The sequence below is a fragment of the Aethina tumida genome, chromosome 6 (genome assembly GCF_024364675.1).
Source record: "Aethina tumida isolate Nest 87 chromosome 6, icAetTumi1.1, whole genome shotgun sequence".
In the NCBI taxonomy this organism is placed as follows: Eukaryota; Metazoa; Arthropoda; class Insecta; order Coleoptera; family Nitidulidae; genus Aethina; species Aethina tumida.
The window spans coordinates 11642760-11670025 of NC_065440.1; the positions used below are offsets into that span (position 1 = coordinate 11642760).

The 27266-nt window shown below is 35.5% G+C and overlaps 3 protein-coding genes and 1 long non-coding RNA gene across 9 annotated transcripts in view; 3 read left to right on the forward strand and 1 right to left on the reverse strand.

The window, feature by feature from the left end:
- Positions 1–828: 828 nt before the first annotated feature.
- Positions 829–23673, reverse strand: LOC109604156 (copper-transporting ATPase 1-like). Of its 6 annotated transcripts, XM_049968377.1 has the most exons (10): positions 23475–23673; positions 23313–23424; positions 18623–19484; positions 17879–18567; positions 17665–17824; positions 17139–17592; positions 2074–3153; positions 1754–2015; positions 1559–1583; positions 829–1253 (listed from the first exon to the last, which is right to left on the reverse strand). In XM_049968377.1, the coding sequence occupies exons 1-10, from the start codon at positions 23506–23508 to the stop codon at positions 1227–1229; spliced, it is 3705 nt and encodes a 1234-aa protein (XP_049824334.1). In that variant the 5' UTR covers positions 23509–23673; the 3' UTR covers positions 829–1226. The 6 variants fall into 6 exon arrangements, with proteins under 6 accessions (XP_049824334.1, XP_049824333.1, XP_049824335.1 ...); XM_049968376.1 differs by lacking the exon at positions 1559–1583; XM_049968378.1 differs by lacking the exons at positions 1559–1583; positions 23313–23424; positions 23475–23673 and adding an exon at positions 23061–23255.
- LOC126265787 (uncharacterized) lies at positions 23474–23734 on the forward strand. Its single transcript, XR_007548249.1, has 2 exons — positions 23474–23604; positions 23666–23734. It is a non-coding gene; the product is annotated as an uncharacterized LOC126265787 (long non-coding RNA).
- A 391-nt stretch (positions 23735–24125) lies between these two features.
- LOC109604175 (dolichol-phosphate mannosyltransferase subunit 3) lies at positions 24126–24816 on the forward strand. The gene is made up of 3 exons (XM_020020704.2): positions 24126–24410; positions 24471–24548; positions 24607–24816. The coding sequence occupies exons 1-3, from the start codon at positions 24261–24263 to the stop codon at positions 24670–24672; spliced, it is 294 nt and encodes a 97-aa protein (XP_019876263.2). The 5' UTR covers positions 24126–24260; the 3' UTR covers positions 24673–24816.
- Positions 24817–26229: 1413 nt separating this feature from the next.
- Positions 26230–27266, forward strand: part of LOC109604169 (uncharacterized) — a 32023-nt gene continuing 30986 nt past the window's right edge. The window contains exon 1 of the mRNA XM_020020697.2: positions 26230–26412. The gene's annotated coding sequence lies outside the window, so the exon portion shown is untranslated. The remainder of the gene's footprint in view (positions 26413–27266) is intronic.

Here is a 27266-nt window from a genome sequence, read left to right on the forward strand (position 1 = left end):
CAAACAAGTCAGCAGGTTATTCACAGATTGTGGAATCGATGCAGAGAAGTTATCAGTCATACTACTCGTCAGAGATTAGGTACTCCTCGAGAAGATCGACATTTGGTTCAGATATCACTTCAAGAGTGAACAAGAACAGCTCACCAGTTAACCTTCACTTTATGGTCACAGGGACACATTTATCTACTCAAACCGTACATAACAGTATTCATGAAGCCAATTCACATTTAAGACGTGCAGCTGTTATTCAGTTATTCCTGAATTAACTAGAACACACAGCAGAATGAGAAGCTAATGATCACATTAACTGGAACATGAACCAATAGAGTCAGGTACTACAGATGAATCCAGGTTTTGTGTAAGATGAAATGATGCACGCCAAAGAGTCTATAGACACCGAGGAGAACGATATGTGAATACAACTGTGGCTGAGAGAAGAGCTTTTGGAGGAGGAGCATAATTTGAGGGTTATGGAGTGGCCAGCAAATAGTCCCCATATGAATCCGATGGAACATCTTTGGGACATTCTGGGGTGACGCATATGAAACATTGAACAAATAACCTTCAAGAATTAGCTCAACACCTTCAGAGAGAATGGAACAATGTACCCAAGACTTAATCCTCCTATTGATACAATCAATGCCTCAACGTTGTGCTGAACATCGAAGAAGTAGACGAGACATATTCACTATTAAATATATGTAATATATAACCTTCCATGTCTTTTAATTCTCCTGATTCATATTAAATTTTCTGCTTTTAATTTCCTATAACATTTAATAAATTAGGATATTCTAGGACTGGTGGAATTAAATAATTACACATGTGAGTTTAATAACTGTTTATTTTAAAAATAATATATAATATACAATTTATATTGGGCATAATAAAATACGATATTTACTTTTGTAAAATAAATAAATTTCAACATATCACAAACACAAAACAATAAACAACTAATTTCGTTGCCTCAAAAACTATTAAGTAACATAACAGATCATTAAAAATGTAATATTAAAAAACTAAAATGATAAAAAAGAACGAACTTTTGCAACGATTAAATAATCAGTCTTGTGACGTTGTAAAAACTCGCCCTGGAATAATTAAGAACCGTTTTAAAGGTTTTGGTTTTATTGAGTACATGCTACATTAGAGGTTCAGATGGATCATAGCGGTTTTTCCCCTGGAAATCCACCGTTAAATCGTCGTCGTCTAGAAGTCGATCTTCAGGCTTTCTGTTCTTGTTCAGGAACCTTGAAATTAAATTTTAGCAATTAGATTATTGTCTTACATAGAATTCGCTGAGAAGAGTTGTTACTAAACTTACCTTTCAACTGGTTAGATACATGTTAAACTTACAGAATAACTTACCTAAACAAATTAGTAAAGAAAATTGGTAAGAGAAGAAAGGATAGACAAACACAAACATAGAAAATAAAAGTAGAGCAGTAAAGACGAATGTTATTATTAAAAACAACAAAATTTTAAAAAAAAATAATCACAGACAAAAACATGCTTCAAAAAAAAACAAGCTAAATAGAACTTAAAAACCACTTACAACTTTACTCGTTTCTTTCTCTATTCTAGAATAAGAATAAGGAAATAAAAATATGTACAAGCAACAAGAACCTGAATCAAATAAAATAATATCTTCATATGTACAAAAACCCTTAAAAAATTAGTAACTAATAATCTCATTGTTTACATTGTTCCCTCAACCTCTTCCACCTGTCAGTAATCACACCTTCCGTACCTGCTGAGTGTTGTCGGAGTTTGTGCAATGTTCTCGACGTCGTCCAGTCCTCGATGTATCGAAATTGCGTCGACGTCGCAATTATCTTTGGAAGCCAAGTAGTCGACCGTTTCCAAATCAATAGCCGTAGGTTTGTGCCACAGTTTCAACAGCAAACTGGAACAGACGACGGAGACGGAACTAAGTGCCATTGCTGCGCTAGCCATCCACGGTGCTAACATCAAGCCTGAGAAGCTGAAGACTCCAGCGGCCAAAGGAATGCCTGGAAAAAATAAAAATCATTATCCAAGGGAAATTTGAAGATGATCTTTAACTCGTACCGAATAAATTGTACATGCTGGCGAACAAAAAGTTCAACCTGATCCTGTTAACAGTCTTCTTGCTCAGCTTCAAGCACGCGACAACGTCCAGCAGGTCGTTCCTCATCAAAACAACATGGGCAGCCTCCACGGCCACGTCAGTACCAGCCGCAATGGCCATTCCAACATCAGCTTGTGCCAAAGCAGGCGAATCGTTGATCCCATCGCCCACCATGCAGACCTTGAAGCCCTTCTGCTGCATCCTCTGCACCCTCGCCACCTTGTGCGAGGGCAAAACTTCCGCATACACCTTGGTGATGCCCACTTGACGTGCGATGCTTGCAGCCGTCTGTCGGTTGTCGCCAGTCAACAGTATCACCTCCAACCCCATTTTCTTGAGACTATAAACAGCCAGATGAGCCTCAGGCTTGACCGTATCGGCGATGCTGATCATGGCCACGATCTCCCCGTTGATTGAGCACAAAACAGCCGACCTACCCTGCTCCTCCTCCGCCAACATCCTCCTGTCCACGTCCGCGGACACCGTGAACCCGTTCCTGTTCATCCACTCCCTATTCCCGATCACCACCTCGTACTTATCAGCCAGCACCTGGTTACCAGGCGTCATACCAATCAACTGTCCCAGCCTCATGTTCTGCGAGTGCGTAACCTCGACCTGCACCCCGTTAACGGTGAACAAACCGGAGCTCCCCGCCGCCACCAGCGCCGAGAAGTCGCTCAGCTCCTTGCCGTTCTTGGCGTTGTTCACCATCTGATCCAAATTGCCGACGGTGCACTTCATCCCGCAGCCGGGCACGGTTTGGAAGTTGCTGCTGGTGCCGGACAGGTCGGTGCCCAGCGCCTCCTTCACGTACTTCACGATGGCGAGACCGATGGGGTGTTCGGAGTTGGTTTCGGCGCATCCGACGACGCTCAAGATGATGCCGGGCGTCAGCGAGTCGCCCTGCATCCACATCCTGGCCACTTGGGGCACTCCCTTCGTTATCGTGCCCGTTTTGTCGAACATTATCACTTTGACCTTGTGGGCGTTCTCCAGGGGTTCCGCGCCTTTTATCAGGATGCCGTTACTTGCTCCAACGCCTTAAAAGTAAACAAAAGTATTACAACTTGACACTTAACAATGAACAAGAAATTGGCAATGAAGATGCCAAACAAGAAGAAAATGATGAATATATTGTTCTAAAATTGAAGATTTGTCAGAATGTAAATATGGAATGAAGATTAACTGAAGTTATAATGATATAATTATAATAATATAATGAAGAAATCTGTAAGATATAATGAAATAGTAAAAAAACAACACAGATGAAGAAAGTAAGCAATGAAGATAATCTGAGGATAATTAGAGAATAAGGAAGATATTCTAAATTTGAAGATTTGGTGAAGAGTATAAATATATAATGAACTAAGGATATTAATAATGAAGAAACCAATAAGAAAGAAGGTAAATAAAGATCAAATAAATAATGAAAATAGTCACAATTTGAAGAAAATGTTAATATTAATGAAGATAATATAAATAATGATAGATGAAGAAAGTAAACAATGAAGATAATCTGAGGATAATCAGAGAATAAGGAAGATATTCTAAACTTGAAGATTTGGTGAAGAGTACAAATATACAATGAACTAAGGATATTAATAATGAAGAAACCTATTAGAAAAAAGGTAAATAAAGATCAAATAAATAATGAAAATATTCAAAATTTGAAGAAAATGTTAATATTAATGAAGATAATATAAATAATGATAGATAAAGGAAGTAAGCAATGAAGATAATCTGAGGATAATCAGAGAATAAGGAAGATATTCTAAACTTGAAGATTTGGTGAAGAGTACAAATATATAATGAACTAAGGATATTAATAATGAAGTAACCAATAAGAAAAAAGGTAAATAAAGATCAAATAAATAATAAAGAGTCAAAATTTGAAGAAAATGTTAATATTAATGAAGATAATATAAATAATAATAGATGAAGAAAGTAAGTAATGAAGATAACCAGAGAATAAGGAAGATATTTTAAACCTGAAGATTTGGTGAAGAGTATAAATATATAATGAACTAAGGATATTAATAATGAAGAAACCAATAATTAAAAAGGTAAATAAAAATCAAATAAATAATGAAGAGTCAAAATTTGAAGAAAATGTTAATATTAATGAAGATAATATAAATAATGATAGATGAAGAAAGTAAGCAATGAAGATAATTTCAGGATAATCAGAGAATAAGGAAGATATTTTAAACTTGAAGATTCGATGAAGAATATAAATATATAATGAACTAAGGATATTAATAATGAAGGAACCAATGAGAAAAAAGGTAAATAAAGATCAAATAAATAATGAAGATAGTCAAAATTTGAAGAAAATGTTAATATTAAAGAAGATAATATAAATAACGAAAAAAAAACAATTAGGATAAAAAATAAATATAAATATAAAAATACAAAAATGAGTAAGGACGATTATATAAAGATGAAGACAATATTAAGAATGAAGAAATCAATGGGAAACAACATAAACAAATATTATATAATTTTATATATAATATAAATTTATAATATTTAATACGAAGATAATGAAAACAATGAAGTAACAAAAAACAATGTAGATGAAGAATACAAAAAATGAAGATTATATAAATTTGAGACAACATAAATAAACTGAAACTCAAAGAGAAACTAAGAAATGAAGCAATAGTGAAAATACTCCAGAATTAAAAAAAAATCAAGAAAATGGATAATGAAGATATTATAAAGATAAGGATTATTATATATATATATATATATATATATATATATATATATATATATATATATATATGTATATATGTGTAGAATTGCCAGAGTTTGATCCGGATACAGAGAATGCTGATGCACAAGCTTGGATCTCGACGGCAGATATGTGCATTTCGGACAAATCAATGAGTGGTGCTCCCTTGATAATTTTGCTTAGTAAAGCTTTAAGGGGTCAAGCATCCTCTTGGCTATCAAAAGTGACATACCCGGAGATGACGTGGTCGGAATTTAAAGACATTTTTGCGTCAAGATATCATTGTCCCGAAACAACAGCGACTGTTTTTCTAAATTTCCTAAACAGTAAGCCAAAGGATGATGAATGTCTTGCATCGTATGCAGCTCGCCAAATGACGTCGCTAATGACTAGGTGTTCGAATCTGACAAGAGAAGAAATTCTAGCGAGTGCAGTTCTTGCACATATCCCATCATTCGAACCCAGGACTCGTCGACTTGCGATTACCTCCGACATCGATACAAGAGCTAAACTGCTAAAAGAACTGACCGTTTTTTTCTTATATGAAAAGGAAATCAACGACGAACGACTTCGACCACAACCCCAATAAAAAGCCTAAATTACCAATGGCTTCAACAATATGTTACAATTGTGGGAAATTGGGTCATAAATCGGACAAGTGTCGGAGCTCAAGAAATGATGAGAACCAGATGTCGAGACCCAGTACCTCGAGTGGACACCCATCATTCAATGGACCAAATTCAACGAAGCCATCGATTGCCTGTTTCAAGTGTGGACGACAGGGACACTTTGCATCACGTTGTACTGTACCCAACCACTTAGACGCCAATCCGTAGTCGAAGGGATCAAGTACCGAGCGTGTGTTTGGTAAACACACCTTCAGGCACTTTAAAACATAAGGGTGAGAAGTTATCATTTTGTTATGATTCCGGGTCGGAATGTTCACTCATTAAAGAATCTATATCACTTAAGTTTAATGGTAAACGATTTTCTAATGTTGTTGTTATGACTGGCATCGGACAGACGAGTATAAACAGTACCTGTGTTGAATGGAATCGGTTGTCTTATTTTGGGAAAGAGTTAATTGTAAAAATGTAATAATTATTTTATGAGTGTCTTGTAACAGATATTTATTTGGTATGACCGCATAAAGAAAATGCCAGAAAACTTTGTACCCAATGACGATGATTTAATCACTTTTTCTGAAGAAGAAGAATCAACGTAAATAATAGTTTAAATCTTAATTTTATTCATTTTTTTATATTTTTTATTATTATTTTATCATTGGACTGAAAACTGTGTGGACACTGATTAAGTTGAGAGCCGTCGCTGGTAAAGTGGCGAAGAGATTTTATCGCTGGTTAAGTGATAATTTCTAGTGAGAGCCGTCGCTGGTAAAGTGGCGAAGAGATTTTATCGCTGATTAAGTGATAATTTCTAGTGAGAGCCGTCGCTGGTTAAGTGGCGAAGAGATTTTATCGCTGGTTAAGTGATAATTTCTGTTGAGAGTCATCGCTGGTTAAGTGATGACGAGTCTGTATTGCTGGTTAAGTGATGCAGATCTTGAGGTTTTCATGTCCATAGATAAACTCTAGTCTTATATTCGAAAATATCGTAGATGTAACACGCATTGGGGCAAACTTTTATGCATTTGATTTGAAAGGTTGATAAAACTAACGTCTGATTGTCTGATATTAGTCAGGAAAAGCCGAATGAACTATTACTGTTTGAACTTAATTTGCAGGAAAATCACACGAGGACGTGTGACTTGTCAGAATGGCCGTGTCGGAGGGTTCATGTGAAACGCAAGTAGTACTATGGGTTGCATACTTATAGTACTTGGGTGGAATCAGCGGAAGTGCTAAGCAGGGGATGGTACTCGAACCGAGGGTGACGGTAGAGGAGACCTGCGAGGGCGGACAGTTAAGCTCCGTCAGGGAAGCTACGTGGAAGTCTTGGCTTGGCATAACCGTCGGGATCACCGCGTTTCATACGACTCCTACCTAATTGTTTGACTATTAGTTGTAATCCTGTGCCTGTTAGTTCAATTACATTGTAAGGACTATTTGCGTGTTATTTAATATTCGAAATGGCCGATAATCCTGACCGCGCTGCGACATATATATATATATATATATTAAATAAATAAATATATGAAAATATTATAAATAAAGAAAAAGGATACAATGAACATATAGATGAGAAAAAAAGATTATTTGAAGAAGATAACAACGAAGGAATAAATAGGAAGCAATATAAATATAAAATTTATGTATATGCATTAAATATCAGGATAATGTATATGTCGCAGCGCGGTCAGGATTATCGGCCATTTCGAATATTAAATAACACGCAAATAGTCCTTACAATGTAATTGAACTAACAGGCACAGGATTACAACTAATAGTCAAACAATTAGGTAGGAGTCGTATGAAACGCGGTGATCCCGACGGTTATGCCAAGCCAAGACTTCCACGTAGCTTCCCTGACGGAGCTTAACTGTCCGCCCTCGCAGGTCTCCTCTACCGTCACCCTCGGTTCGAGTACCATCCCCTGCTTAGCACTTCCGCTGATTCCACCCAAGTACTATAAGTATGCAACCCATAGTACTACTTGCGTTTCACATGAACCCTCCGACACGGCCATTCTGACAAGTCACACGTCCTCGTGTGATTTTCCTGCAAATTAAGTTCAAACAGTAATAGTTCATTCGGCTTTTCCTGACTAATATCAGACAATCAGACGTTAGTTTTATCAACCTTTCAAATCAAATGCATAAAAGTTTGCCCCAATGCGTGTTACATCTACGATATTTTCGAATATAAGACTAGAGTTTATCTATGGACATGAAAACCTCAAGATCTGCATCACTTAACCAGCAATACAGACTCGTCATCACTTAACCAGCGATGACTCTCAACAGAAATTATCACTTAACCAGCGATAAAATCTCTTCGCCACTTAACCAGCGACGGCTCTCACTAGAAATTATCACTTAATCAGCGATAAAATCTCTTCGCCACTTTACCAGCGACGGCTCTCACTAGAAATTATCACTTAACCAGCGATAAAATCTCTTCGCCACTTTACCAGCGACGGCTCTCAACTTAATCAGTGTCCACACAGTTTTCAGTCCAATGATAAAATAATAATAAAAAATATAAAAAAATGAATAAAATTAAGATTTAAACTATTATTTACGTTGATTCTTCTTCTTCAGAAAAAGTGATTAAATCATCGTCATTGGGTACAAAGTTTTCTGGCATTTTCTTTATGCGGTCATACCAAATAAATATCTGTTACAAGACACTCATAAAATAATTATTACATTTTTACAATTAACTCTTTCCCAAAATAAGACAACCGATTCCATTCAACACAGGTACTGTTTAGATCTATTTCAAAATATCCAAACATGAACATTGATAATAATTCAAATGCCTTTGTTAATATTCCCAATTAAACACATGAATCATCGTCTAAACAATGATCATCTACACACAACGTCTCTACATTGCCTCTGCCCCCTGCGCCATGATCAAAACCAACTGATTTTGCACTTGCAGTTACAGATCGACACATGTAAGACAATCCACAGTCTCACTACTGGGACTCAAACTGACGTCTCTTTCAACGCCTTCAAGTTCAACTGGAATATAACTTTCTGGCATTTTCCACGATTTTTCATGCGCTTACTTATAAGTTCGATTGCTACTTAATGACTTCAAAAATATAGATTACCATTCAATACCTCTATCAGGAAGAAAACAATTCTAAACATAGGATCAAATTTTGTTTGGTGTCTGACTTTAGAGCGATCAAACATGACTTTATGATATTTATGTAAATTTTGCATACTTCATAAACTTGATATACAAGATATTGAATAGACTTTTTTTAAGAAAAGAACATTTCTCCGTATTAAAAGAAAATCTAGCTTTTGTCAGTTTCTATGTCTAAATTTTGAAAATTAATTTTGTAGGAATCGTTTAAAACGCACATGTTAACTACATTGATTTTCTTTAGGCTAAGTTCCTCAAATGTCATATGAACAGCTAATCCTTTACTCAAAATTTCTCGGTCAATCATTGTGTCATGTTGCTAACAATAATCCGGTAAAAAGTGAAACAATACTTCAAGAGAGATATTATAAATTTCAACAACAGCCTAAATTTGTTAGGTACTGTTTATACTCATCTGTCCCATGCCAGTCATAACAACAACATCAGAAAATCGTTTACCATTAAGCTTAAGTGATATAGATTTTTTAATGAGCGAACATTCCGACCCGGAATCAAAACAAAATGAAAACTTCTCACCCTTATGTTTTAAAGTGGCTGCAGGTGTGTTTACCAAACACATATTGACGCGAGTTAAATGTATTAGTGTTTATATTAGTGTTTATGTTAGATATAGTTTTGTATATAGTTAGTTATCTTATCTCTTCGTGGTTTAGGCATGGGAATGTTTTCGCCCACTTATTAAGAGTATCCCTTAATGGGGTTAACGTAAACATTCCCTATTTTAAATAGGCCCATCCAAGGGGATGGATGGCAGTCTAGCAGAAATTATTGTACATAAAGCATCTATATTGAACAGTGTAAATTGTAGAAAATAAAGTTTTATCTAAACTGTTAGATATACTTATTTAACTGGCGCAGTCGTACGGTTCACTTCAGTGAAACTATCACGTCGATTTCAATCGTTTGGAAGTGAAAGAACCACATTCCGAAGAAGCATCCATTAAGGAAAATCTAAGGAACAAATACTACAATTAAACACAATCAGCCGAGGACCATCCATCGAGGAAATCCAGAGCAACACATAGATGCAACACAACAAGAAGAATCTACGAGAATCCAACTGAGTTAAGTCCATCGTGGAGAAACCAGTAAGAAGAGATTCAGGAAATCAAACAAGTGGAACTCCCAACTAGTTACGTCCATCGCGGAGAAACCAGAAGGAAACCACAAATTAAACCATCCCACACGCTGAACTACGTCCATCGAGGAGAAGTCCACGCAACGGGGATAAAATTATAAATTTTATGTAAGTAACTCATGTTTTCCCATTAACATTTTAAAGAATTGAAATTGAAGCAATTCAGAATTAGAGTACTAAAAACTGCTAGAACTCGATATTAATTTCAAAATTAAATTTATTAACTAGTAAAAACAAACAAGTAAATCAAAATGGCTCAAATTACAATTAAAGACATGATGGATACCATTCCTACCTTTGATGGTGATTCGTCCAAACTTCGATTTTTTATTGGGAGACTGGAAAAAGTAGTTAACAAATTTTATGATATTAAGGACCCCGAAAGTTTAATAAACGACTACATCACCGCTTCTATTACTAATAAACTACGAGGCCCAGCCCTCGCAGTTATTGAAAACTCAAACGCAACTTCGATTACACAAATTAGAACGGAATTGATTAGACACTTTGGTGATATTAGAAATGAGCATAGTTTGTTGTACGATCTTCACCAGTTACGGCAAAGCCGCAGCGAAACCGCTTCGGATTATTACAATAAAATTTACGAATTATGCAATATTTTTAATAATTATGTAACCCTAAATGAACCGAATCCAGAAATGCGACACATGAAATTAGAACATTTTAACCAAAGCGCCCTAACGGTATTCCAAGCAAATGTAAAACCAACTATATTAGCCTCAATGTTAAGGGTAAAAAGTCCAAGAAATATGTTAGAAGCTCTTGAATTCGTAAAAAGCGAAGAAAAATTCAATTACTATGCTTCTCAAGTTCAAACAAATTATAATAGATCACCCAATCAAAATTTTTCCCAAGGTTCCCAAAACCAAAGAAATTATAATAGACCACTCAATCAAAATTTTTCCCAAGGTTCCCAAAATCGCCAGCATGGTCAAGGCGTCCCCAACAGACAACAAAACTTTCCCCGTAACCCTGTAAATTTTCGAACTAAACAAAACAGAACCCAACACCCTACACCAATGAGTGGTGTATCCCACGTTAGAGCCAAAACAATCAATTCTCGTCAAAATCAGTCACCTAAATTTCAGTTTGAAGAGCTCTATAACTTAGAAAACAATAATCCAGTCGACACTAAAACCAATCAAAACGAGACTACTTACGAATTTAACGAAGAGAGTCCTTATTATGAAAATTTTCGGGACGACCAATATTCAAAACCGACAAAGTAATTGAATTCCACACAAATCCCAACGGAAAAAAACTTCCTTACATCCAAATAAAAAACCCTCAATTAAAATTACTTATCGACACAGGCTCTACAAAATCTTTTCTTAATCCTTTAATCGCTCATAAACATTACCCTCACAAAATAATCAAAGAACCATTTATTGTTACAACAGCATTTGCATCATCCAAACACGACGAGGTCATGCAAATAAAGGCATTTCCAGAATTTAATAGTAATGAGGTGATAACATTTCATTTATTTAAATTTCACGAAATTTTTGACGGTCTAATAGGAGTAGATAATATGCATATCCTACAAATAAAACTAGATATTCCTAATAACATTCTAAGCACCCCAAATGCAAATAATAAAATTCTCTATCTACAGACTAGTAATAACATATTAATTCAAAAACTTATTCCCGGTAACACCACAATAACATTACAAGTGCCTACAACAATCTCCGAAGGTAATATATTAATTCCAAAACAAACAATTCAAAATTGCAAAATTCCTGAAATATTAACGACAGCTAAAAATGGTAAAGCACTTATAGAAATTTCAAATGTATCAGATGACGAAATTAATTTTTCCTTACTTTACCCGCTAAAAGCCTACAAAGCAGACAATAATTTCGAGCTGTATAATTTTCATATAACAGCAAAAGAAACTAAATTAAGAAATATTTCCGAAGTTATTAGGACTGATCATCTAAATTCAGAAGAAAAAAAAGAAATTATCAAACTATGCAGAAAATATAAAGACGTCTTCTTTAAACCAGATGATAGTCTAACCTTCAGCAATCAAATTACACATAGGATTCGTACTACAGACGAAATACCTGTTTTTACTAAAACATACAGATATCCCTTCGTACATCGCGAGGAGGTAAAGAATCAAATTAACAATATGTTAGAACAGGGCATAATCCGTCCTAGCCACTCTCCTTGGTCCGCCCCTATTTGGGTAGTACCTAAAAAATCAGACGCTTCCGGAAAGAAAAAATGGCGAATAGTTGTGGATTATCGCAAATTAAATGAAAAAACAATAGACGATAAATATCCAATACCAAACATAACTGATGTCCTGGACAAACTAGGACGTTGTAATTATTTCTCCACTCTAGATTTAGCCAGCGGTTTCCATCAAATCGAAATGCACCCTGACGATGTACAAAAAACGGCTTTTAATGCCGAAAACGGCCATTACGAATACGTCCGCATGCCTTTCGGTCTAAAGAACGCCCCGGCGACTTTCCAACGAGTTATGGACAATATCCTGAGAGAATTGATTGGAAAAATCTGTCTTGTGTACCTAGACGATATTATCGTTTTCTCAAACTCCCTTCAAGAACACATTAACAATCTTGAACTCGTGTTCGGTAAGCTACGCAAGGCACACTTTCAAATTCAACTAGACAAATGCGAATTCTTAAAAAAAGAAACATCATTCTTAGGGCATATAATTACAAAAGAAGGTATTAAACCAAATCCAGACAAAATAATCGCAATAAAAAAATTTCCAATTCCCAAAACTAGTAAAGAAATAAAAAGCTTCCTTGGACTTTTAGGTTACTACAGGCGCTTCATTCCCAACTTCGCACATTTGACCAAACCAATGACCAAACTATTAAAGAAAAATGCAAAAATCACTTTAACACCGGAATACATAAATTGTTTTAATAATTGTAAAGAACTGTTAATGAACGACCCAATCCTTCAATATCCAGATTTCACAAAAACCTTCAATTTGACAACAGACGCGAGCAATTTCGCAATAGGCGCCGTTCTGTCACAAGGAGAGCCTGGCAAAGATAAACCCATTGCATATGCGTCCAGAACCCTTAACGAAGCTGAATGTAATTATAGCTCCATTGAGCGCGAATTGTTGGCAATAGTTTGGGCAACAAAGTACTTCCGCCCTTACCTGTATGGTCAAAAATTTAAAATTTTTTCGGATCATAAACCATTACATTGGTTATTTTCAGTCAAAGATCCTAATTCACGACTCACCCGTTGGCGTCTTAAATTGGATGAATATAATTACGAAATTATATACAAAAAAGGTTCATCGAACACTAATGCTGATGCACTCTCCAGAATAAAAATAACCGAATGTAATATGCACAATAACGAACTTGATCCAATGGCAGAACTAGAATCTATTCTGGCAAATGCCCCCGAAATGTCAGATGTCGAAGACCTAGACGAAATCCTAGAAACACTAGAAAATGCTCAACCAAAAGACAATTTAGAAATTAACGATAATGCAACCGTCCACACGAGCTTAGAGAATCCTATTTTAAATATCCCAATTTCAGAAAAGCCCTTAAATATGTTCAAAGATCAAATTATTATCAACGTAGTGTTACAAAACCCAAAGAAACCTGTCTTGAAAAAACTATTTGACAACAAAAATCGAACAACCATCGAAGTTACAAAAATAAATTTTGAGCAAGATATAATAAAAATATTTAAAGAATTTACGACCAGTAACAAAACCTTTGCAATTTTAATAAATCAAAAAGAGTACTTCAATCTATTAAATTGTACACTACAATCTAACTTCAGAAATTCTGCTCTTAAGTTAGTCATTTGTAACGAAATCTTACAAGACGTCGAAGATGATCATGAACAAACACACATTATTCAAAAATACCACGAAGGTAAAACAAACCATCGAGGTATCAATGAAACAACAATGCAACTGCGAAACCGGTATTATTGGCCTAATATGACTAATACAATTTCAATGTACATAAACAACTGTCAAATTTGTCAAACATTAAAATACGACCGAAACCCCCCTAAACAAATCCTCAATGTTTCACCTACGCCGTCTCACCCATTCGAAATTGTACATATCGATATATTTTCAGCAAACACACAAAAATTTTTGACGATAGTAGACTCATTTTCAAAATATGCTCAAGCATACCCGGTAACTTCCCCAAACGGAATAAATATAATTAAAGCCCTTATTATTTTCATGAGCCATCATAATTCACCATCAATTATTATCTGCGATAATGGCACAGAATTTAAAAATACAGTTTTCAAAGAATTTACGGATCTTCATCAAATTAAAATACATTTCACAACCCCACACACACACACCTCAAATGGTCCTATCGAACGATTACACTCTAGTCTAATTGAACACCTACGAATATTAAAAACAAAAGAAAAAGACCAAAGCATCATAGACCTAATGCCATTAGCCATACTAGGTTATAATAACAGCATCCATTCAGCAACAAAACACAAACCGAGCGATCTAATTAACGGCCACCTTAAAACGAACTCACCTTTCGACATTGACATTAACAAAAAAATGATGAATAATTATATTCTCAAACATAAAGAATTAACTCAAGAAATATATAAAAACATCAAAGAAAAATTAATTACCGATAAAACAAAGAACATTACCAATATTAATAAAAATAGACACGAACCACTGGAGTATACACCTGGTACAATAGTCTATCACAAAACTGACCACAGGAACAAGCTTGCCAACAAGTTCAAACCCTATGTAGTAAATAAAAATTTAACACAAAAAATACAAACAGTCAATACAAATTATAACAAAAACAACCTAAGAAGACCACTGTCTAACCGATACCATTCTAATGCAAATCTCAAATATACCGAATAATTTAAAAATACTCTTCCCAGACTACCTAAAATTCATATTAATCGAACAGTTAAAATATATATATATAAAAAAAAACAAACACATAAATATTACAGTATAATACAGTATTTATTATATTCCTAGTAGATTTATACTACTCTAATTCAAGAATTGTATTCCCTGTTCCTTCGACCAATACATGAGTTCTAGGCAGCGCATAACAGTATAATTGTAATGTATTATGTATTATTAGTATATTATTGTATAGGTATTATTATGTATGTATTGTTGTAAATATTATTATGTACGGCCCTTAAAAAAAAAAAAAAAGTATATATATATATTTATATATATGTATGTATGTATATATGTTTAAATAAGATAATAATAATATTTTTTTTTTCTTTCCTTCTAAGGCCCTCTCTAAGAAGGGAGGAGTTAAATGTATTAGTGTTTATATTAGTGTTTATGTTAGATATAGTTTTGTATATAGTTAGTTATCTTATCTCTTCGTGGTTTAGGCATGGGAATGTTTTCGCCCACTTATTAAGAGTATCCCTTAATGGGGTTAACGTAAACATTCCCTATTTTAAATAGGCCCATCCAAGGGGATGGATGGCAGTCTAGCAGAAATTATTGTACATAAAGCATCTATATTGAACAGTGTAAATTGTAGAAAATAAAGTTTTATCTAAACTGTTAGATATACTTATTTAACTCGCGACGCTCGGTACTTGATCCCTTCGACTACGGATTGGCGTCTAAGTGGTTGGGTACAGTACAACGTGATGCAAAGTGTCCCTGTCGTCCACACTTGAAACAGGCAATCGATGGCTTCGTTGAATTTGGTCCATTGAATGATGGGTGTCCACTCGAGGTACTGGGTCTCGACATCTGGTTCTCATCATTTCTTGAGCTCCGACACTTGTCCGATTTATGACCCAATTTCCCACAATTGTAACATATTGTTGAAGCCATTGGTAATTTAGGCTTTTTATTGGGGTTGTGGTCGAAGTCGTTCGTCGTTGATTTCCTTTTCATATAAGAAAAAAACGGTCAGTTCTTTTAGCAGTTTAGCTCTTGTATCGATGTCGGAGGTAATCGCAAGTCGACGAGTCCTGGGTTCGAATGATGCGATATGTGCAAGAACTGCACTCGCTAGAATTTCTTCTCTTGTCAGATTCGAACACCTAGTCATTAGCGACGTCATTTGGCGAGCTGCATACGATGCAAGACATTCATCATCCTTTGGCTTATTGTTTAGGAAATTTAGAAAAACAGTCGCTGTTGTTTCGGGACAATGATATCTTGACGCAAAAATGTCTTTAAATTCCGACCACGTCATCTCCGGGTATGTCACTTTTGATAGCCAAGAGGATGCTTGACCCCTTAAAGCTTTACTAAGCAAAATTATCAAGGGAGCACCACTCATTGATTTGTCCGAAATGCACATATCTGCCGTCGAGATCCAAGCTTGTGCATCAGCGTTCTCTGTATCCGGATCAAACTCTGGCAATTCTACACTGACCTGATTCGACGGTGGCCGCAGAGCTTGTAGAAGAGCCAAAAAGTTCCTATTTTGTTGTTCCAATAGCGACTCCCACTTCACTTCACTTCCACCAGATCCAGATCCTGATCCTGATTCAAATCTTGATTCAGATCCCACTTCTGATGTCGCAGCGCGGTCAGGATTATCGGCCATTTCGAATATTAAATAACACGCAAATAGTCCTTACAATGTAATTGAACTAACAGGCACAGGATTACAACTAATAGTCAAACAATTAGGTAGGAGTCGTATGAAACGCGGTGATCCCGACGGTTATGCCAAGCCAAGACTTCCACGTAGCTTCCCTGACGGAGCTTAACTGTCCGCCCTCGCAGGTCTCCTCTACCGTCACCCTCGGTTCGAGTACCATCCCCTGCTTAGCACTTCCGCTGATTCCACCCAAGTACTATAAGTATGCAACCCATAGTACTACTTGCGTTTCACATGAACCCTCCGACATATAGATATAAGAAAGTAAAGAATGAAGAATATCTAAAGGAAACGTTAAGAAAGGGGACATTCATGAGAAATAAGATAAATAAAGATTATAAAATAATGAATATGAAGACAAGTTGTCAATGAAGAAACCAATTACCAAACTAAATTAAAATAAAAAACACTGATGATATTCTAAAATTGAAGAAAAATTAACTAATGAGCAATAAAAAAGAAGAATGTAAATAATAAATAATAAAGATTATAAAATGAGTATATTCTTAAATGAAGATAAAATAAACAATCAACATAAATGAAGGAGGCATATATCTGAATTTAAGAACAATATTAACAATGAAGTAATGAATAACTGAGAAATAATGTAAATGAAGGAAATGAACGGTATACAAACAGAAAATTAATGTCATTGCATATTGTTAACACCGAATATATATTTAGTGAGAAAAAGCAGTACCTGTTCCGACCATAACAGCGGTGGGTGTAGCCAGACCCAACGCACAGGGACACGCCACCGCCAACACGCTGAGTGCACACCTGAAGACGAACTGCAAAATCACCTCCGTCTTGTTAAAATCGTGCAGCTCGTGCTTCGACAGCGGCAAATAGTCCAAATTGATGGCGCCGATTATCGACCACGTGATCAGCGTCAGGAAGCTCAGGAAGACGACGATGGGCACAAAATAGCCGGCGATTTTGTCGGCCAACTGTTGGATGGGTGCCTTGGAGGTTTGCGCCTCTTCGACCAGTTTGACGATTTGCGACAGGGTGGTGGCCTCGCCGGTGTGGGTCGCCTCGACTATTAGTAGACCGTGCTGGTTGATGGAGCCGCCGATCACTGAGCTGCCGATGATCTTCGGCACCGGCATGCTTTCGCCGGTTATCAGGCTTTCGTCGCACATTGAGTTACCCTACAATAATAATTATATTAGATTACTGCATAATTTAATGGAGGAATTTAATTTGGTGGGAACAGAAAGTACCTGTACAACTTTTCCATCGCATGGTATTTTAGCACCAGGCACCACTTTCATAAAATCACCCCTCTGAACCAAATCCACTTGTACTTGTTGCTCCTCAAGGACTTCACCTTCTTTGCCAAGCTTTATTATGATTGCTTCCGTTGCCTTCAATGACAACAACCTAAAACCACAACTGTTAAGACAACAAACAACCTTGCATGTTGAAACAAGTTACCTGCTGAGCGCCTCTGATGTTTTACCTTTAGCAATGTGCTCCAGCCACCTTCCAAGACTGATAAACACCAACAGCATAGGTGGCGTGTCGAAGAACGTTTGCGGTGACGTATTCTGCCTCATAATCATATAGGCAACCACCACGCACACGCTGTAAGCGTACGAAATAGTGGTAGCCATGGCAATCAGTACGTCCATGTTGGTCGTGCCGTGTTTCAACGCCTTGTACGCCTGAACTATAAAGTGGCGACCCCCCAAGATCATGACGGGCGTGCTCAACGCCCACATCAGGAAATTCTCCAGCGACAGTCCGGGCACCAGGCAGCACATCTCCTCGTGCGACTTGCCGCTCGCCTGCATCACCACCATGAAGTACATCATGCCGATCATGCACGGACCGCCGAACGCCAACGAGAACAGGAAGGCCCGCCTCCACTTCCTGATCTCCGCCTTGTGCTGGAGGTAGTCGTCGGCGCCGCGTTCCCTGTTGTGCACCCGCGCCTCGAAGCCCAGCTTCTGTATCTCTTCGATGATGTTGCGGGCCCCCGTTACTTCCGGGTCGTACCGGAACTTGCCCCTGGACGTCGTCAGGGCCACTTTCGCACTGAGCACGCCCTCTAGTTGAAAGACTTTGGTTTCGATCTTGTGGACGCAGCTCGAGCAGGTCATGCCTTTAATCTCTATGTCCACCTAGAAAATCAACAGTTTAGGTACTACTTTAAGGGTGGTTGAGGAAACGGCTTACTTCGGCTTCGCCGACTCCCGCCTGTTGGAACACAGTGGTGGGAAACCCTAGGTCAGTGATGGAGGCTGCTATTTCGTTAGGACTGATGACCAGAGGGTCGTACTGTATTTCGGCCCTCGCCGCCAACAACGATATCAATATCTTTTCACAGCCATGGATCTTGTGTACGTGTTTTTCGATGGCAGCAACGCACGACGCACACGTCATGCCTTTTATGTGTAAGTTACACTTGTCCAGGTTTTTAGCTAAGCTAGTCGACCCTTCCGGATGTACTTCCGGCGGCTTGTTGCTCTTGTGAGGCTTGCCGTCGACTTCCGTAACGTAGGCGTCGAAGCCCATGTCTTCGATCTGTTCGGCCAGCTGATCCGGCGTAACCTTCCCCGTCACGAACCTGATGCGTCCCAGCTTCTGCGCCAGGTCCACCTTGATACTCTCCACGCCCTCCTTGGTCGAGATCATACCTTCGATGCTTTGCACGCACGAGTTGCACGTCATACCGTTTATGTGCACCACACAGTTCTGCACCCTGTGTCCGTCTTTCAGCAGCGGCAAACTGGCCTCGAAGCCCATGTCGTCGATGTACTCGCAGACGCCATCCTCGCTGACGGTTTTCGTGTCGTAGTGGACGAACGCACACTTATCCTGCAGGCTGACTTTTATTGAATATATACCGGGTTTCTGGCTGACGGTCTCTTCGATGGTGCGCACGCACGACTGACAGGTCATGCCCTCGATGCTGATCCGGATTTTGGCGTCGTCGCCGCTGAGGTGGTCGCCGGACGGTGTCCTGTGCACCACCGGCTCGTTTTCGCTGTGATGCTGGTTGATGAGCGGTTCGAAGCCGAAGGCGTCCGCTGCTGTTCTGTTTCATGGAAAAATATTGTGTCAAAAACAAATTTTTTATATATTTTAAAACCATTGTGGTATTGGTAGGAAATTTTAACGGTTTACATGTTTAATTAATATCAGTTGAATAATGACGTCATTACTCAATAGTTGGTTAAGTTAGGTTTGATGATCTGGTTTATTTAAAGAAGTTGTATCATATTAGTCTTTATCCATTGGTATCGAACGTAAGTCCACCTATCTGTCAATTTATTTCTTACGGATCTTATTTGATAATGTTCATATTTAATAAATTTTTGACCGTTCAATCAAAATTTGATGTAAATAATAAAATCAATAACAGTCAAATAATGAGGTCATTACTTAATCAATACATCACTGTACTCTATCGATTAATCTATTTCCCAATATAATTAACGTGTGTTGAATAATAGGATGATTATTCAATATATCCATAATTCACATCAGTTAAATAATGAGATCATTACTGAATGATTTGATTAAGTCGTTCTTTACTTGAAGATCAGTTGTCAAATTACATTTTCGTGATCAGGTTTGACAAAACGACTCATATTCCATAACAGTTAAATAATGAAGTTATTATTCAATGGTTATACGGCTTTAATTAGCGGAGCTATCAAATTATATTTTTATGATCTGGTTTAATATTCATATTAGTTTAAAAATGGAGCCATTATTCAATCGGTATTTAAGTTTACTTGGTTTATAAATAAATATTTCTTAAACAACGAGTATATCTTTATTTTACCAATCTACCAAATATTTAATAATGTTGTTTAGAATTCAAATAAATATTGAAACTATTACTCAGTGAATATATAAACAGACTAAATCTAGAAACCAAATTATATTTATGTAATTTTATTATAATAAGGTTATTTGTAGTCCTGTAATATGACCATTACTTTATATTATTTATTAGGTTGATAATGACGTCATTACCGAATAGGCATACAACCTGTTACTCAAATTTACTCTATACTCTAATTAGCATTTAATAATGCTACTTATGATCCCTATGTTGAATAATGAAACCATTACTCTACAAATTCTATTTCTCTGGTTAGATTTAATATGGTTTACTCATAATATATGACAGTTGAATCATGAGACCATTACTCAATCAATATCCAAATCGACCTGTCAAATTATTTTTTTCTTGTTATGTTAAAAACAAATGTTTTCAATCGACTTGTTAAATTAAATTTTTCTGGTTTCAATTATTAATGTTAATATTAACAGTTGAATATATTAATATAAAACTTTACATATATGTTCCGAATAAATAACTTATCTTTCAAATTATATTTCTCCTATTTTATTGAAACATGCTGTTCATCATCTAAAACAGTTCAATAACATTATCCAATTGACAAATCAATTTTAATTGATTTAACAACTTTGGACTGGTATTTTATTATTTTGAGCTTTCAAATGTACCAATAATCTTAAAACCAACTCTGATTGTTTTAAATAATAAAAAAATATACAGTGTGGTCCATTTGAAAGTGAGAGTTTTCCATAAAAATTGTATTTTTCGTCCGATTTGGACAATCTTTTTTTTCAATTTTAAAGCATAAAAATATATAGACAAAATAATAATAATAATTATTAATAATTTGTGCTATTTTTGACAGTTCAGTCGACAGAATACTCATAAAAATATGATTTTTAATTTTTCACAAAATTAAGAATATACATATTTTTTTATAAAATTTGATAAATACCCATTTTAAAAGGTGCTTAATCCAATGGTATAGTTAGATTAGATTAGAAAACGTGACATTTTGTCCACAAGTGTATATATATTTTAATCCTTTACAATTGAAAAAAAAAGTTTAATTAAATCAAACAAAAAATACAAATTTTATGGAGGTGTCTCGTTTTCACATGGGCCACACTGTATTTTAAACTAAACTCTAAGAAGAAATTACGTGACGGTTTGTGACTACTGTAGTAGAGATGGCAGCACACAATAACACTTTATGTTTTAATTAATAATATTTGATTTTAATAATATGAGACTCAAATAATAAGTGTCAATTTATCTGAATCAGGTAAAATAATTTACTAATATTGGATTTTTATCAAATCAAACTCATTCAATTAAAACGCATTATTTTGATAATTATATCAGAGCAGTTAACATAATATAACAGTTAGTCACAATATTTTATATCTTGAAAATTATCGTATTATTTCTGTGTATTATTATTCATGTTATAGCATAATATACCCACAATGTTATCAGTTTTATTGACAAGTTAACAGGTATTACAAGAATAATTATCTCATATTTATTATTATAATTATATATGACTTATACAATTTTCCAATAATCTACATATATTAAAACAAATGTGGATTACAACTTTAGCCAATGTCAATAAAATATGTATTTTTAACTACTGAAATTTGCGATAAATGTGAGTTTAAATAGAAACATTCTAATTAAGATAATTTCTAATTATACAAATATTTCAGAAGGTTAAGATTATTTAAACGTAAAACATGTTTAAGTATTCCCCGATATAATTGCTGTTAACATTTAAATAACTTAAAACATTTTATACTTGAAAAAATCCATTCTTCTTAGAAAAATATAACAAAATAAGCCCCACATGTTTCAATTAACTACCACACTACGTGATTAGCATGATGTACGACAGAAATACTTGTTTACTATTTAAAGAAGTGTTATTTATTAAATAATCCAGTTCATTGAGTTGCGCAAACAATCTCAAGAGTGAACGTGCGGCATTTTTATCCGTCCTTCGATTGTATATTGCTTTTATCTAATTCTATTGTAAAGCAACGCAAATAAAACAATTATTAGGGCATAAATCAAACGATTTTACTTGACCGACATATTTTTAATACGACCTCGATAATTAAAAGCAATCTCACCGGTCGTCTTCATCGTGGCACTGCAACAACGGACTGCGATCATCCATAATTAATGATTAACTGTTTAAGGAGCACGTTCACAGCCGAACAGACCAACGTAACTGCCGGCGTTAGATAAATAGTTACGGCGATACAATTTTGACGATAAGACCCACGATGATAACAAAAAGCCAGTGACGTTCCGATTTAATTCAAAAATTCTATGTATCTATCAGTGTTGGTGCTGTAACTGTTTACCAGCAGCAAAACCTGTTGTAATTATTCCTGATTGGGAATTCCCCTCCGCATCAACAACGCATCTGTTACTCAGAATTTGACGCTGGGGAAAATAGAAACAAAACTGCGGACCATTTAGCTGCATACCTGACTGACTGAGTCGTTACACTTTTACTTACAACCAGATCAAGTGACACTTTCTAACGAACTGAAACTGGAACACGAAACAACAGGATGGTTCCACACCGCAAATCGACATAAAAACATGATAATTTCGTTAAATTTAAACCAAAACAACGTTCACAAATACTAACTTGTATTGATACTTGCGGCTGAACATGACTGACCGTAACTGGCTCGCATTTTCGACAACAGTGATCGCGTGAAAGTGCTCCGGTTTTTTGATCCGCAATTCTAAAACCTTGAATTGTTGCGCAAGGTTACTCACGGTTTCAGCCCTACGTACTCCCACTTCCGCATTAAATTCGACAATTTCAGACGGAACATTGTGTGCTGCGGGTTTTAATCGACTGTTTTGCTGAATTGTTTTGCGACCGTTAATAATAGTTTCTTTATCTTAATTGTGGAATTCCTGATGATTGGTTTCTTCGATGTTACTCATTTCAGCAATGTTTAATCACGCACACAGTTAACACAGTAACAGCCAAGCCGTTTTAAGTTTAAGTTCTGGTTAACTAACCTTCTCATGAGATTCTCTCCCTCAGGAACAGTGATCTCGACACTGGCCACCTCATCCTCCAGCTTCCTGCGGCCCAACTCGTTGACAACATCCCGAGGTTGAATGTGGTTGTCTGCGACACTCCAACGTTAATTAAAACCCAAATGCGGTTCACTAACTTACCTTTGACTGTGAATTTAACTGTGGGTTTATCCATTGCCCAAATAAGGCGGCTTTAGGTTATGAACGCGGCGAGGCGTTCTAAAAACTAAGATTTCGTGTCCACGACCGATAAAACTTCTATTGTCTCGCGGTGAATAATGCACAAGTACATTCACAAAAGCTTCTCTCTGATAAGGTTTTTTTTATTTTAGTTCCTAAGTGTGGTTTTTGTATGGATGCATCTTCGGGGATTTGACGAAGAGTTGTATTGATTTGGGGGGGTGTATTTAGCCACTGTGTCGCCCACGGTGTTTGTTACGAAAAAAAAATAGTTAAAAATTAATCAAAATAAACTTTGATTTGATTCAACAGATGGTAAACGTCAAAATACGTTATGAATGTTTCAAGTGTCGATTGATTTTAGTGCACTTTCAATTTGGAAATTCTACATTTGAAGATTAGTTTTTTAATTTATTTTGGTGAAAAAATACATAAAGTAACCAAAAATTCGTGGGGAGTTCAAATTATTACTTTTAAAATGAACATAAAATTGAAAACTAATTTGTCTACTCTTTAGACGTCTATAGAATATTGTTTATAAATTAAAATAATTCGAAAAATAATATTTCTCAATTTATACCAAAACAGAATTAAATAAATCAATACCACAACACACCAAAAGTTTTACTTGAGATTATATCTTAAATAATAATAGAAATTACTAAGATTATTTTATCTGTCGTTATCTATGAAGTAGTGTAAACGTCACTTGTCTAACCTCAAAATCAATTTTAAAAAGTCAACAAAATGACAAAATTAGTAGAATGGGTTACGGTTTTAACCGTTTTATTGTCGATATGGTACACGTTATTAACAGGAAAAGTGGCCCCCACCTTCGTGAACAATAATTACACCCTCATACTTTATTCTCCAATAATTTTCGTCATTTTATTCGGGGTTTGTTTATTCATTCATTTTTCTATTGAACACAAATATTTATTGTTGTTAATGTTTTAGTTGTACGCCGCTACTGTTGTATTATATAGAACATTCACCTTTAATAATTGTGAAGAAGCTGCTGCCGAACTACAAGAGGTACAATTTATTAATAGATATACAGTAAAGAATATGAATAAAATTATTTTTATTTTAGGATATTAAAGAAGCTAGAGAAGATTTAACCAAATTAGGGTTTAAATTTAAGGAAACCAAAGCTTAACGAAGTTGAAAACTTGAGACTGACTTTTATCACAATTAAAACAGCTGCAGGTTAATGACATGCTGTTTATAAGATCATTCCAACATGAATTAGTATTTTTCTAAACGTTTGAAAGCAGTAAATAAATTATTATTGTTATAATAAGTGTTTTATTTAATCTTTTTCTTGATTCTATTAGTTTAGAGTATCTATGGATTTTGACAGGACCGGCTCCAAGACATGTTTGACAGATAAATTTTTAAACTGAAAATTATTTCAACTGGAATTCAGAGATTCGACTTTATTTTATTTTAGATTTTATTGTCCATTTTGATTCTGTAATATTTTTAAAATTATTAAATATTAATATATTAAAGTACAATCTATTGGAAAGTATTGTATACGATTTTTAGAATATTTTAAAGGAAAAAGTCATATTGATTATTTATTAAAAAACTTGTAAAGAAATAAGTCTTAAATTTTTTTTAACAGATTTTATTGTTGATTTTGATTGTTGTATGATTATGTAATATTGTTAATATTTTTATTAAGCTAAAGAATTGTTTAATGGAGAGATTTTATACAATTATTATTTGGACAGTTTTAAAAGGAATTGTAAAGTAATACTTTTTAAATTTATTTTTTTTTTTTTAATTTTAGTGTCGATTTTGATGTTCTTTTATTCTGTTATGTTCTCAAAATTATTAAATAATATAAACTATTTTATATGATTTTTATTTGGACATTTTTAAAAAGGATGTATAGCTGTTAAAGAATTAAAAATTAATTTAATAAATGCATTTGAAGTAAGGTCAAAATGGATTTTCAACTGAACACAATTCATCCCTGTGATTATATTTTGCACCCAGAATGCCAAGGACGGTCAGGGGCGCCAGGAAGGAATTTTAACACTACGAAACGAAATAAATCTGGAGTCGCCCCTGGATATCGACGGTGGCGTCGCCGCACGAGTGAAATGGGAACTGCCCAGAGTCGAGGGTGTTGTCGTCGAAAATATTAATCAAAAACGTGAGTTTTCGCGTTAACGAGCCGATAAAGGGCGCGTGGGGCCTCGCCACTGTGCACCCACTGAACGTACGCGCGTTTCGGTGCCCCTCACACCACCGTCCGTCCTTTTGACCAGGAGATATCCGCCTTTAACTGCGAGTGCGTTTCAGACTGGTCGGCCGAAAATCGCCCCGTATTCCATTAAATTTCGACGATTTTAACAGGTTATTTCGCATTAATCGTGCCCACGGCACGGCTGTCGCGATTTAAGGGCGTTTACCCGAGGGAAAAGCGAAAAAAAAGATACGGTCTGACGTTGCACAGTGGCGTAGCACACGGAACCGCACTGGTTTTTTTTTCTCTCGCCGTCCGTCCACGACTTTAAAATAATCAATTCCAGGTTACGACAGCAACTGATAGGTTGCAGCCCCAAATGAAACCGCACCAGTGACGACAGAAACCCACCCCATTTACAAAATACACCACCCAACCAATCAACCAACAGCAAGTGTTATGCATTGCGTCTGAATTCGCCCCCCAGAACCACAGTCAACAAATAATCCGGTAACTGGTGATAGATAAATCGGTCATTCTGGAATTTGACGAAATTGAACGTGTCTCTAATTACATTAACAATGATCAGTATCACTGTGATAAGGTGCTGCCTAAGAAGATAAGGGAGAAGAGGTGCCAGGCCTGCAATCCGGACAACAGAAAGACGGGGCAGACCTGCCCAAAGCTTGATACCGGAATGTGAGTGGCTGATTGTTTTTGAAAATGTCTGTAATAAAAGCATATAGTTTTTGGGTTGTTTAGGTTAGATCTTAGTTGGCTGTGAAGTGACTTGTTTTGACAAGTATGTGTTTTGAAAAGTTTAATAAAATATTCAAGTATGTAATTTTAATTTTAAGCTAGTATTCTTTTTTATAATTTAAAGCTTTTGTGGTTTAATTTTTGCGGTTTTTGTAATATTTTCACTTTCATAAACTTACTGTATGTCAGTAGTTACACAAACAAGTTGTTGAGTCTTATTAGTTACTAATACATTTTTTATTTTATTGGTCTATTATATTCAAAATTAGTTTTAAAATCACTTCTTTGTATACAGAATGGTTTAAGAAGTTTAATAAATGTCATAATTTATACAAAATTGTTTGAAGAAGTTAACAACTATGTTACATGTGAAAAAAGTTTTCACAACTATACTGTATATAAAAATATTTCCATTGTTTCTCATCTGTCATAAAAAAAATGTTATTACTATCTTGATTGTGGACTGAACAAAGAAATTTCATCAGTTTTATTTTAAGACAGAATTGATTAGGACTATCTCCAAATGTCAATAGAACTGCACCACCATTGTCTTATTTATATATTGACTTCTTAGGTATTTCTAAGATTTAACAAACTTATTAAACAAGTTAAACTATTGCTCTTTTCATGTACAGAACTGTTTAGGAAGACTTATCATTACAGTGCAGACAGTTAAGACAAGTTACTAAACTTCTCGAAGATTCTTTTAACAGTTAAACTAGTACAGCATATAAATAGATCTATGTATCATTATGACAGTTGTGAAACTTTCGAAAGAGCTTCAGTTGCAATTT